The sequence below is a fragment of the Symphalangus syndactylus genome, chromosome 14 (assembly GCF_028878055.3).
Source record: "Symphalangus syndactylus isolate Jambi chromosome 14, NHGRI_mSymSyn1-v2.1_pri, whole genome shotgun sequence".
Lineage (NCBI taxonomy): Eukaryota > Metazoa > Chordata > Mammalia > Primates > Hylobatidae > Symphalangus > Symphalangus syndactylus.
Window position 1 is genome coordinate 51,964,830 of NC_072436.2, and position 14,307 is coordinate 51,979,136.

The window sequence follows — 14,307 nt, forward strand, 5'->3', positions numbered from 1 at the left end:
CCTGAAGACACAAGAACTCCTGGGTGGATCTAAAATCTACGCTGTCCTGGAGCTCAACATATTAGCATGTAATTTGCAAGGAGAAAGCCTAGAGGGTTTATCCTGCAATCCCTGGATACAGTTACAAACACCCAAGAAGCCTCTGGAAGGAGAAGCAGATGGAGTCATGCGTCTGCAGCTTTGCTGGAACAGGAGAGAATGGTGTCCTTAGGGACAAAGCTGGAGGAGATGCTGCAGGGGCTGAGGCAGCTTGATGATGCTATCACCTTCCAGCAGTACCACCTGCAGAGCCAGCTTTTGGCCAGACATATTTTTCTAGGGGAATGGTGGGATTATAAAGAGAGAAAAAAATCCCACTTGGTTACAAAACGACCTCTGAGTTGCAGCTGAGTCTTCAGAATAAGGCATGAATTAAAGCCGTGCAAGGCTTCTCTTCTGTCAAATCATATCTGAAGGAAGATCTTAGATGCCATAGGTTTGCTTCTGGATTTATTTAGGAGGCTTCCAGCACTAGGTTGGCAGAATGTGCGTAGGGCCCCAGACTGAGCAGGATTCATTTGTTAGTCCCTTTCTTTGGTACATTTAGTCTACACCAACCAACCAACCAACCAACCTGACCGGGGAAGCCAAGCAGCTCCTCTCATTTAGCAGCTTCCCCCAGCAGCCCTCCCCTTAGCTGGGTGGTTTGATTCAGCTCCCAGGGGTGTTGCTTGCATCCATGTGGGGAGAAAAGACCCTCAGGTCACAAGCACTATAGGATGAGCAAAAGCTAAGGCAGCTTCATAGAAAACATCACTCTAAAATTTTTATTTTGAGGGAGTCTCTTTCTCTTTTACATAAAAAACTTCCCTTTTTGTTCTGACATTCTAATCCCCAAAAGTCCAAACCCTTTTTTTGCTTTGTATTAAGGAGTTAAAATTTTGACAACTAGATTAAGTGCTCGTTTTGGTTTGCATACCCAGAGGCTGGAGGATAATAGGAACATCTTCATAAACCAGATAAATAATAAAGATCTCCCATAAAGGCTCTCACTAACTGTTCTACATTTTACTTGTAAAAACTATTTTGGATTTATCTCCATGACAGCTTAGTAAAAAACACGATCTGCAACTATTATTTGGGTTTCCTCAAAAGCCCTCATTCTCCAAGACACTATTACATGAAAACATAACACCGGAAATAATCAATCCAACTATCCCCATGTTAGAGGCCCCAAACAGAAAATCATGGCTATTCCTAAAGAAACATTATTAAATACCCGCCTTGCAATTGCTTTAGGTGCACACACTCTCATATATTAACACAAGGCACCAGAGTTTAAATTCAAATATAAATCTGCCCGTTACTACATGGCTTTTTGGGAGAGGCCTTTCATGAGTAAACCCCTTAACCAGCTCTATACCATCCCAGGATCTTCCCTCTCTCCTTTTCTGGGATCATCTATTTATTTTCAGCCTCCATGGTGAGGGCAAATCTGTGTCTGAGCTCCAAGCCCAGCATGGGACTCGCAGTAAACACGGTTATGTTTGTCGTTCAGCAGCCCTCCTTTGTATAAACAGATGTGGTGGGAAGGGAAGGAAAGCCAGATCCCGGTGAGGGCCGGGAGGTCTCCTTTCTGAAGAAGCTTCCCAGCTGCAGCCAGGAGCACGGGAACAGGACACATTTCTTGTTCAGGCCTCAGAACTTGCAGTTCTTCCAGACAGGGGCTGTTCCTGCTCCCTCCTCCACCCTCCACCCCCAGCCTTTGTTCCTGGGAATGCTGTCTCAATGTCTCGATCTCACTTTCGCCAAAGCAAACATTTCCAACAAGGCGTATGCTAAGGGGATATTAGAAAGACAGATTTTCTTTTTCTTTTTTTTTTTTTTTCGTTTTTTCCAAATACACTGTGCATTGGGATTTGGGCAGCCAGCCCTTCACACCTGTAATTTTTCTATATTCATATTCTCTTATGTTTTTTCCTAACCTTCTTGCTACCTTCAGCTAATGAGAGGGGTTTTTGAGGGCTGAGAGTTATCAGCTTGTAAAATAACAATTCCATTTTCTCAGACTATGTTGATGCCAACTCTGCCTTAATTTAGCGTTTTACATTTTGCACATTAGTTATGGATGCTAATGAAGAAAGGATTGATTCAGAGCTGGGGGAAGAAGGGAGCCAGGCTGAGCATTCTGAAATCCGATCTCAAATAGGAAAGAAGTCTCATTGGCCTTTTGGTCTTCTACCTGTGTCCTGAATTGAGTTTGTTAATCCTCACTCGGAGGTGGGTGAGGTGAGAGGATGACTCTTCGGCTCGACGCTGGAGGGATCCCGTCACTTGCACCCAGGGCTTACATTTCTGGCAGCCCCAGTCAGCGGTTCTTGCCCAGAAAAAGGAACAAAGGGGAGAGTGCTGGAAGGGACTCCCTTTTGGCGGGGAGTGCGAGGTTTGGTTCGCGTGGTGAGGCACAACTGCAGGGCTCTGAGCTGCTCTCTAGGAATTCTGGGGAATCCCTGGTGAGAATCCGGAGCTGTGGCCAAGAGGTCAGGAGAGTCAGGGGGCCTTGGAGGGGCTTCCGGTTCTAGGCCAGCTGTGGAGAAGCAGAGGTAGGGCCATGATGGAGACATGCGCTTCTCAGCATGTCTAAAAAAGTAAGCCAGGGGGAAGAGCTGTCTTTACAATGAGGGAGACTATTATTACTCTTTAGGAGCCACGATGATACTCTTATCACCCTTCTAGCTGATCACCTGCCTTTCCAGACCGGAGACGGGCGGCAAGTTTGAAGTCGACACCCGGAGGCCAGTTTGTCCCCCTTCCCCGTAAGAAATAAAAAGAAAGGAGGTTGGTTTCCAGGGCTGGCCAGCTAGAGGGTGGGTGGGACCACCACTGGAGGCCAAACCGCAACGGAGAGCAGGTCCGGGTGGAAGAGGTTTCCTCTGCGCTGCCGCTTTATTTCGCTGAACTTGCGGGCTCCACAGACCTTAAACGGTTTGTTTGGGGCGCTGCTGCGGGCGGCACAGCTCACTCTCCCCGCGCCTGGGTGGCCGGGGAATTCCCCCGCACCCACCCGGGTCCGCCGCCCGCGGGAGCGCCCAGCAGGGTCAAGTGGATTCTGGGTCGCGGGAGAAGTGCGTGCAGCCGGGGCAAGGCCGGGCGGGGCCGGGCGCCAGCGGGCGACCGAGGGATGCGGCAGGGCCGGGCACGGCTCCGCATCCCCCCCGCACTCGGCGCCGCCGCCTCGCCGCTCTCTCCCGCTTGCAGGGCCGCCCCGGGCACCCCCAGGCTGCTGAGGGGCGGGCGGGCCGTAAGAGCGGCGAGAGAGGGGCGGCGGGGCGGCGCGGCCTGCGAGCGCCGCGGGACCCCGAGGAGCGGCGCGGGGAGTGCAGGGGCGCGCGGGGCGGGCGCGGCGCGGGGCTCACGGTGCACGCGCGCCTCGGCCTCGCCCGCGCACACGCGCCTCCCCGAGGAGAAAGAGGCGGGCGGGCGGGCGCAGAGCACCGCGGCGGCGGCGGCGGCGCGGCGGCGGCTGCAGCGGGCCGGGCCGCCGCGAGGGAGGGGAGGAGGGGCGGGCGCAGGGCCAGGGGCGGGGGGCGGCGGCGGCGCGGCGAGCTCGCCGTTCTCTCGTGAGTGTGCCTGCGCGCAAGCCGGGGAGCGGGTGAGTGCGCCGGCCGCTGCAGCCAGCCCGGCCGGCCCGGAGTCGGGGGAGGGGGGCGTCTGGAGCCCCGACCTGGGGGCGGGCGGCGGGCGGCGGGCGGGCGGCGGCCGCTCTGGCGAGGCTGGGATGCACCTTGAGCGGTGCCTTTCGTTGCAGCGCGCGGGCGGCCCGAGCCTCGGCGGCGGCAGTAGCAGCGGCGGCGGCGCTGACACCTCCCACCATGGACAGCTTCGACTTAGCCCTGCTCCAGGAATGGGACCTCGAGTCACTGTGGTAAGTCCCCGTGCCGGCCGCTTCGGGCGGGCGGGAGCGGCGAGGGGCGGCCGCGGCGGCCCGCGCGTCCTCACCTGGGCCGGGGGCTCCGGGCGGCGGGCCGCCGTGGGGGTGGGGTGAGTCGGGGGTGCCTGCCTCGCCAGCCCTTTCCTGCCTCCCTGGGTGGGATGCGTGGCCGCCTGCCCGTCTGTTTCCCCTCTCCTGTCCCTCTCCCTCGCGGCGGCCCGCCCCAGCCCAGGGGCTGGTGATCTAGGTAGCCAGGGGCAGAGCGCAGCCGTGGGGAGGAAAAGAAGCGATTTGAAGACTGTCACTAATGCCTGGGGATCCACCCGTCGGCCCCCTGCTCCTCTCACTTCCTTTCCCTCCGACTGCGCCCCCTCCCTCCTCCGGCTGGCACCAGCGACCCCCTGGAGTTGGTGCTGCTGCGAAGTGCCCTTAGAGGATGCTCCAGCCTCCCCGCCTGCGCCCGGTCTCGGCTGCATCCTTTCTGTCTCTCCCACCCACTTCCACCGAGATGGAAAAGTGAACACCCAGGGCAGGAAACGAGTGTTTCTCTGTGCCGGTATTCCAGAGGCCTTAGCTCAGGGAGACTCCTTTCCTCGGGGTTCACAATTCCTCTGGGCCCTTTCTTCACACCTCGTCACAGTTTCACTCCTCCTCCCCCCCCCCCCGACCCGGGCGCCCCGGGTATCCCTTTATGCCACGCTCACAGCTAGCAGCCCGGGGGGCACTCCAGGTTCCGTTTCTCGGGGATCTCACACTGGGGAGCTGCTGTAGGTAAATCGCCGCTGGAAGCAGTTTAATTCCAGTTTCGGGTGTCTTAAAAATCCCATTGGCTGCTTTAATATCTGTCTTATTCCTCCTTCTTTCTCTGCACCCCCCCTACCCCCTACTATCTCTTAAATGTTTCCAACCAGCACTATTCAGGTAGTAAAATTACTGCCTGCATATTCCTGGAGGAACTTGTGTTATGTTTAGTATTTACGGGGATGAACATCTGCTGGAACAAGCATATTAACTGCACTCTGTTCTGCCTCTGGTGATCGCTTATTGTAGAGCTGAGCTTTTTTTTTCCTTTTGCTTTAATTCAGTAAAGAGTTCACATGTGTCTAAAACTGCAAGTGGTGCGCATATGAATATGCAATGTACAATGTTAAAGCTAAACTGCGTTATGATTTATAACTCATATAGATGATATGTGGATCTGTGTGTATTTTCTGTGATTTAGGTTTCCAGTGACTTTTATTTTCCTAAAGACAGGTGTAACAAAATAAACTGGACACAAAGCTAGCACATTATCGAACGGTTTCTTATAAAAGATCCTAGATGAGTAAGTACAGCTTGCTTTGCATAATGTTGGTGCCTATAAAACACACAAGGACGAGCCCTAATGTAATAAAACTTTTACATATTGCGCTAGAAACTTCAAAGAGCCAGGGCAGAAAGAATATGAAACATGTTATGACTCTGTAAAAGTTGCTAATTACTGTGTTGCTGCTCCTGGGGTTATTTCAGCCTTTCATTTACAGATACCTATTATTTTATAGGTTTACATTTAGAAATGTTGGTTTCTGGCGCAAATTCAATAGCTTTCCAGATAGCAACTGTACTTTTAAAATGCTGTTTGCTTTTAAAAGGCAGTTTTTCAGTCAAAGGGAAGAACTTACTGTTTCGGTATATTTTTATGCTGCTTGTCTGCTTGCTGACTCAAAGCGAACCCCCTTATGACTTTTATAAGTAATATTTTGAGATTATCAGCGTAATTTGTGGGGTCTTCCTGCACAGAGCCTGAGCTCTGTTTCCTTTTGCATCCTTAGTTCCCAGCTGAATTACCCTGGAGCAGTGTCACAGAATAAATATCTGTTGAATTGACTTGAAATTTACATTAGCAGTACATTTATTACTTTTAAAAAAGCAAAAACTTAAAAGTTGATGTATGTGCAATCACATTTTAATGAGTGCATCGAGTTTTGACTTATGAAGGCATGTAGACTTTCTTGATCACAATATAGTAGGACAGTTTGGCTTGACCGGGAGGGTTTCTAGTTTTGCAGATGTGGAATTACATTTTACAAAGCTTATATGTTTCAGATAAGTTAAAGAAAAACCAAACTTGAGTATGCATTTCTAATATGTTTAGACATTTTCTCACAGATGAATTTTTGGATGCTATGTTCTCAGTTTTATGGTTTACATAAATTTTTAAGTTTATGGTTACTTTTAAGCTTATAGATGGTTCAAAATAACTAATATTTGACAACTTTCTATGTGTCCAGTATTTTCATATCCATTGTTTTCTTATTTGAGTCTCTTAATCCTGGAAAGGGTAAGTGGTAGTAGTTCCATTTTATAGATGAGGAAATAGAAGCTTTGAACTGTTAAATGACTTTACTGAGGTCATAAAACAGATAACAGCAGACTTTTAAAAACTAACATTTGCTGAACACTTATTATTTATCAGACACTGTTCTGGGTACATTACATGTTTTAGCTCATTTAATTATAAAGCAAGTACTGTTATTAGTTCCATTTTACAGATAGGAAAATTGAAGATGGGGAGATAGGGTAACCTGCCCAGAGTCACACATCTAAAAATGGGGCAGCCATGTTTCAACCAGAAATTAGCTTCAAAGCCCAATGATCTGACTTCAAATCCAGTCAGACAATTGCCATTTTCTAGAGTACTTCAAATGTCTCTCAGTTTATAAGGACAGCTCTGAAATTAATTACAAAACAAAACCTCGATGGGCTGGAAGTTAAGGTCCTGCTAAAGTATCAAAGAGAGAGTTAGAGCCCTAAATGGTATTAAAATTAAGAATTTGAAAATCAAATACCATAGTTAGGAAAGTATACCTGTTAATTATGAATTATTGTAGTAGAGCAATGTATATTTTAAAGACCATTGAAAGCTTCTTCCTTTGATTCATCATAGAAAAACTTTTTTGAAGGGGGAAGGAGGAAGTACAGATTAATGGCAAAAGAGAATCTTATTTTAATCCCTAAGAACTTCTTCTGATTGATGGACATCATTTTCCAGTTGAACAAATTGGAATTTATTGGTTGTGACTGTGGCTTTGAATCTGAGCTAGTTTATTCTTGCAGTCACAGAAAATGTCCTCAAATGACTGTATAGAAAATATAAAGGGAAAAACTCAGTTCTGTTGAATATAATCAATAGACACAATCAATTGGTAATTCAAGAACTACCTCCTTTGCCTTCTTGCACACTCTTCCTCCCGCTCAGAAACATCCATACTTATTCTTCAGGATGGGTTTTTTGAGCCTGAATTATCCAGATGGCTGTTTCAACTTTTTCAGCCATACCTTAAAGTTGAAAAGGATAGCCCTAATTTCCACCTCTAATTCCACTTCCAATTTCTGGTTTGAAGCAAGACTGGAGAACTTGGAAAAAGGTGAAGGTGTTCCTTCAGCACCCGACACTGTAGCTTTGTTCTGTAGAGTCTTGAAGAGTTGAGCATTCCGTGAGTTTACAGGGGCAGATATGCAGAGGCTCAAGGCTGCCCCCTCCACTCCCTGGTCTTCCTTCTGTGGTCCACCAGCTTTTGATTAGGTGCTAGACATATAAGCCGTTCCTCAGGGCCTTTAAAATAATGACCATCCCTTTTAACAGGCTAACTGTTGCTTTCATTTAATTCATTTAACAAATACTTATTGATCATCTCTTAAGTAGAAGACCTTGTGCTGGTTGCTGTGGGGGATGCAAGGATGAGTAAGGCGTAGGTTGTACATATTAGTGTTATTGTCTAGTGAGGAAATTAAGACAAGAACACACATGAAAAAGGAAGTTTTCAACACTGGTGATTCAGAAAAGAGACCATATTTGGGACTTGGGTGGAGGATGGAAAGAGGAAAAATTGAGTTAAAAAAGGCTTCCGTGAAATAAGTGGCCTTCGAACTAAGTCTTAGAAGACAGATGGTGTGGGTGGGGGTATTGAGAGTACATGGAGGCATCTTGGGCAAAGAAAACTTGAACAAGGGCTTTCATGGTGTCTCTGAAAGATCCTTTTATGCATCATGGTGGAATTACCTATACTGCCTCTTTTAAAGATGCAGAACTTTGTAGTCATGAGGTAGTTTCAGTGAATGAGAAAAGTTTTCCAAAATGAATTTGTATTTCATCTTCCTTAAATGTTAACACATTTTAATCATTGGAGAGAAAGTCTGTCAACATACAATAGTATAATATTCTGATCTTCCCTACCACTCAACCCATTCCTCCATAGCTTCATATAAGTCAGAATCCACACACTTTTGTTCAGATAGGCATTATTCTTTATATTCCTTTAAGTTGGAGCCTTTGAAGTTATAACACATGGATCATTTCATACTCATCAACCTGTTCAATTCAATAAGCATTCACAGAATATTAGACAGAGGAGAGGTACCATCAGGGCAGTGACTTTCAAATGCTTCAGACCATGACCCCCAGTAACAAATACACATTTAACACTGCCACCCACCACCTGTTGCACATGCATACATGTAAGTGAAACAAGAGCATCATGAAATAACGCTTATTACTATGTGTGATACACTTGGATATTTCCTATCCTCTTTCTTTTTCTTTTTTCTTTTTTTTTTTTTTTTAATTTCCCATTCATAGGCTGAAACCTGCAGTTTAGGAAACCCTGCTGTACAGGATGCAAAGGAGAGTGTGTTTTTTGGGAACTTAATAGGAGAATAAGCCATACCCATAAATACCTGCAATCCAAGGCTGACACTGCCTGCTTGAGAGGGCATGGGCACATCTTGTTGAAAGTAAGATATTCATGGTGGGGTGGCATTTGAAATGGGTCCTGGAGTAGAATTTCAGGAGGAAATGGAAAGGAGGAAAACCACGTGGTGGGAAGACTGTGAATAGAAACATGGAGGGAATAAAGTGTGGATCTTGTTTGGTGAAGGTAGGCTAACACAGGCAGGGAGGGACGCAGAGGCACTAGCAGTTTAGTCTCCCTAAGGATGCTGCCCAGTAGTGCCCACTGATGCTTTTGCTTGTCTTCAAATCAACCGCCAGGGGACATGCGCAGGCCAGTGGGTGGCTTCCTCCAGGCCTTTTTAGATTTCCCTTCATAGTGCCAGAAAATGCTACAGATCTCTGATCTTGACCTTCAGTTGCCTTTACCCTTTCCTCCAGCTGCAGTAAAGCAAACATTTTAAGGCCTATTCCTATCCTTTTGGTCAGTCCTTATGGGTTAAAGCAGAGCACAAAGGGCAGAAGGAGAGTGCACCTGTCTGAGCCCCAGGTGTCCTGGAGCTGATTGGTAGACAGCAGCCCTGCCGAGCTGCGTGTTCTCACACTGGCCAAAGGTTACCATGTAGTTGACTGTGTGGCTCTCATTGGCCCTCAGCATGTGCCTGGAGGGGCTTCGGCAGGTACGAGGAGGCAAAGGCTTCTCAGAGGAGTGGCTTCCAGGGCTAGGGCTGTGGGCAGCAGTGGGGAAGGGGCTGCTCGTCAGCCTGGAGGAGGCAGGGGGCCTCGATGGGAAGCAGTGGAGTGTTGCATCCACTGTGGAGGAGCTCAGCCCTTGTGTGGGGCGTGTTTTGGAGAAAGCTGGGTGGAGAGACTGGTTAGTTCAGGGTGCCGAGAACTTGGGGACTCCAGCTGGGCTGGGGCCCCAGAGGATACCAGGGAGGAGGAACCCAGGGAGGGTGCACCTTAATTTGCGGATGGGTTTTTAACCAAATGTCTCTTGATGATGATGAAGATGAGTATTGTGTGTGGGGAAATGATTTCTTCCTGTGTTCCAGATTATCTTTTGTGAAAATGTAGGAGGGTTTTAAAATGCTAAGAATCTATTTTGGGAGAATGTCCTCGTTAACCACAATGGGTCTAATCAATGACACTTGAGCAACTTGAACGAAGGCCTTTGGCTTAATACAGATTAAAGTAATAGGCAAATTAAGAAAAAAGAAAACCAGCCAGGCGTGGTGGCTCACGCCTGTAATCCCAGCACTTTGGGAGGCTGAGGCGGGTGGATCACGAGGTCAGGAGATCAAGACCATCCTGACTAACACGGTGAAACCCCGTCTCTACTAAAAATACAAAAAATTAGCCGGGCGAGGTGGCGGGCGCCTGTAGTCCCAGCTACGTGGGAGGCTGAGGCAGGAGAATGGCGTGAACCCCGGGGGGCGGGGCCTGCAGTGAGCCGAGATCGCGCCACTGCACTCCAGCCTGGGCGACAGGCGAGACTCTGTCTCAAAAAAAAAAAAAAAGAAAACCTCTCAATATGGAATGCAAGATGTTGCGTGTAAGTGGAATTTTAAACCTGGAATAGATTTGCCTGTTTGATTTTTTATTTTAATTTTTGGGAGTAAAGCCTTGGTGGCAAAATCAAGGCCCCATAAAAGATGATTTTAATATCATTTAATGGTAACAATTTTTCTGTTGTTGTTTTATTTCAAAGTGAAATCCATAAAACTTATTTTCAATGTTGGCTGTTCCCTTTTGTCTTGGAATTTAATTGAGGTTTCTGAATTCAGCTGGCTCCAACCTTGCTTTCTGTTTGGCCCTGGGCAGCTCATGACTTTTCTCATTTCCTATTCTGAGTCTTGGTTTAATCACTTATAAAATGACAGCACTTAGACTGGCCTACCTCATAAGGTTGTGATGTTAAGTAATAAAAGTGTCAATTGCTCTGAATGCCAAATGTAGCTCTTCCATACCCTTTGCTTTCTTAAAAATGTCTCTTTTTCATAAACAAGAATACAGAAAGGCCGCATGAGGTCAGATTCAGCAGTCCATGCGGTGCAGCGTTCTGTCCCTGGCAACAGGACCCTGGGACGGTTTTGAGTAGAGGTTGGTAGCTTTTCTTAGTCGTGCATCATAGTCCAGCAGACAAATATGCTCTTACTTACGGTCGTACTACTCACATATGTAGATCTATTAACCATTACATAATCTTTTATGTTTCACTGAGAATGTATTGCATTACCAACCATTACATCGAATGACTTCATTTGGCACTGTGGGTCTCATTAAATTATGTCAGGCTAATCATAATTTAGTTTCACTAGAAACAAAATACACAGTGTTTATATCAGAGTAAGAGGACACCACCCAATCCAAGGAAACTACCACCCGGGATATGATAGGGGCCTCAAGTGTTTGAAGGCATTTAGCTGGGAAGTGGGAATAGAGTTGTTCTGGGTTGCTCAAGGGCACGAGTAAGATCAGTGGGTGTGAGAGCATTTAACAGTGATGTGATGTGGGCTGTCTCAAAGGGTAACAATTACCTGACTTTGTAGAAAGACATTCCTGGGTAGGCAGAGCAGCAGCAATAGGCTATCTCCGAGATTCCTTCCAGCTTCAAAATTCTATAATCATTCCCCTCACAGGGTAGCAGGAATCAAATAGTGCAGAAGTCATTAATTGTATTCACTTGTGTATTTTCCCTCTGCAATTTCCCCACTCACCTGTGGAGAAAGGCATAGAGGGTACTTAAACTTCTTCACATAATTTCTTCCCAGGAGGCTCATTGTTAGCGGAGGTAAACAAAAATGACTGTAATTTGGAGACCACTTTAACATAGCAACTCCATTTAGAGAGTTATGTGCTTAACTTGATACTGGAAATAATTTTATTTTTCCTTTTATATGGGCAGGAAATTAGTTTTCAAAAATCCCCTAGAGGACCATGATGTGAATCTGTTGGTCTTAAATTTTTCTTGTCATATGTGTACTGTTTACCTGCATTACAAAGTGACAGAACAGAATTTCAGTCAGTGTTCATTGAATGTTAATTAGTTACCTGGCAGTTTAGATAGAAAGAGGCTTTACTGTAGTGGATCACTACCAGTTTTGGGAAATAATCTATTTTTGTTTTACAATTTCAAAATGTATTTGTTTTCACATAGAATGCTTCTAGAAGAAGAAAAGACCCAGGGTGTAGAAAATAGTTTTGAGAGCATAGGTCAGTATGCTTAGCTCTCACTCGGGGAATGCTTCTCAAACTTCCATGTGCATCCAAATATTCTAGAAGCCTTGTTAAAATACACATTCTAATTTAATAGAACCAGGAGTCCACATTTCTAACTGGCTCCCAAGTAATGGTTTTGGTCTACAGACCAAACTTTGACTTGTAAGGACTAAATGGACAAAAATTTCCTTTGAAAAGAAGCCCTTTCAAAATTTGCATTTTCTTCTCCCTGTTTTGGGGACACCTTTGTGTAATAACAGTACAATTCCGTAAAGCTTGACCGTTACATTTAGATGCAGTATTTATTTTATTTTTGTGAGTCTTTCTAATACAATTCTGATGAGTGAGGGGGTGGTTAATTGTATTCTAGTGGAGATATGGTGGGAAGTAAACATAAAAACCTAAGTAAACACAATTTGTAATAAATAGGCTAATCACTTTTTATAGCCTCTCAGTTCTAATCATTCCTTCAAAGCCCAGGACCTTCTGTTGTATCAGGCTCGAATGCTGAGAGTAACTGGATAGTCTTACAGACACTTTTGGATTTGTGGAGAATCTCACAGTAACCCCTGTAGATGACCAGGATTAGACTAAATATCCCCATTCTCTCCTAGCCATTCTCTCTTTGGGAGGGTTGGGGTGGGGGAGATAGGAGTGTTGGGGGTGGGGTCAGCTATTTGCAGAATTATTGCACTACCCCGTGGCCATAGCTGCAAATTGCAACTTTCCTAGTGTCCTACGAGAAATCACAACTCAAGACTCTACATGGAACCAATAGTAGGTTTCAGATACTTCAGTTGGGGACCTCGCATCCCCGCTCAGCTAATCATCTTCTCTCTGCGCCATTACTGGAGTACCCTGAGTCCATTAGGTGGCCAAACTTAGCTGCAGTTTCCGTGTGTAATTTCCAGTTCTATTTCATTAGAATGTTTGCATATAGGATGGATGTTGCAAGGAAATATGGCACAATTGACTTTGCATGTTCTGTGATACTGACAGGAAGTTTATTGACTTTATCTTTCTAAGGAGGGTGTGTGCGTGCACACAAGTACATGAGTGCACATACACACATTTTCATTCTCTGAAGTAGACATTGAAGGCCGCTACTGACAAGAGAAACCCAGATTGGATTTAAACAAGGGGGGATATTTCAGATTTGGAAAAAAAGGTGAATTTTCACGAATAGTAGGGCAAATTTAAATCTTGCAGTCTTGAGACACGTGAACTGGTGGACGAAGTTCTTGCAATAGTGTTTAGCATCATTTGGGGCCATAGTTGGTATTTATACTCCTGGTAGCCGTGATACTGCCTTAATACGTCATAGTCCATTATGTGATCTGACTAATTATGTTTAACCATTTCTTGTAATATGCAACATTACTTTCCACTGTTCTAACTCTTCCTTCAGATTGTGGGGGAGGAGAGAGGAAAACAGTTGCCCTCAAGCCTGAAGGTAGGTCAGGCCCATAGTAAGATAAGCAGGTATTTGATTATTACTTCAGTACTAGTGTCATCAGATTAATACATTTTCTTTTACATTTAAGAAAACACAGTTTACTATCAATAAATAGTACAAATAACAGGTGATTCAGACACCCCCCCCCACCCCAAAAAAAGACTGTCAGACTCAGAGGTTTACTCCATTGGGTCCCAAGAAGCAATATTCAGGAGTTCCTTAAGAACAGAAAAAGCTACTGATGATGGTCAGGTAGGTTCTGACCTTTAGATGCATTGGCTTTTGCCCTGGGATCCTACCTTGGTTGAGAAGATAGGTTGCCCACATGGCCCACTTGCTACTTGTCCCACCAACCATATTCCATGGCAGGGAGGCTTCTGGTGTCCTTTCTCAGAACTGCTAAGGTAGAAACTGCAGTTGGAGGCCGAAGACTTTATCTCAGGCTGTGAAGTAGGTATCTTCACTGGCCATAGACTCTGTAGTTTACTAAAATAGAAGCTCAGAGCATCCTGGGAAAAAGCAGGTAGACTTTCCTTGCCAGGCCTTCTCAGTGTCCTAAGGATTCAAATGTTTACATCCTTCCACTTTCTGAAACATCCTGCCAGTCCGCTCTTCTGTTAAGGAGTGCAAGGGTCCCCAGCCCCCAGGCTGTGGATCAGTATTGGTCCAGGGCCTGTTAGGAACTGGGCTGCACAGCCGGAGGTGAGTGGACAGTGAGCAAGAGAAGCTTCATCTGTATTTACAGCTGCTCCCCATTGCTCCCATTACTGCCTGATCTCTGCCTCCTGTCAGATTAGCACTGGCATTAGATTCTCACAGAAGCATGAAACCTATTGTGAACCGAGCATGTGTGGGATCTAGGTTTCCCCTTTTGAGAATCTAATGCCTGATGATCTGTAACTGTCTCTCATCACCCCTAGATGGGACTCTCTAGTTGCAGGAAAACAAACTCAGGGCTCCCACTGATTCTACATTATGGTGAGTTGTATAATTATTTTATTGTAGATTACA

The 14,307-nt window shown here is 46.0% G+C and overlaps 1 protein-coding gene across 8 annotated transcripts in view; it reads left to right on the forward strand.

Annotated features, from left to right (window-relative positions):
• Positions 1-14,307, forward strand: part of AFF3 (ALF transcription elongation factor 3) — a 606,392-nt gene that overhangs the window by 33,915 nt on the left and 558,170 nt on the right. For 3 of the 8 annotated variants that reach the window (XM_063617611.1, XM_055243808.2, XM_055243809.2), the window contains exons 1-2: positions 2,720-2,795; positions 3,788-3,904. In XM_063617611.1, the coding sequence (XP_063473681.1) occupies positions 3,852-3,904 (53 nt within the window). In that variant the 5' untranslated portion in view covers positions 2,720-2,795; positions 3,788-3,851. Of the gene's footprint in view, positions 1-2,715; positions 2,818-3,478; positions 3,632-3,787; positions 3,905-14,307 lie in introns of those variants that run through there. The other 5 variants (XM_055243811.2, XM_063617613.1, XM_063617614.1 and 2 more) reach the window with 3 other exon arrangements.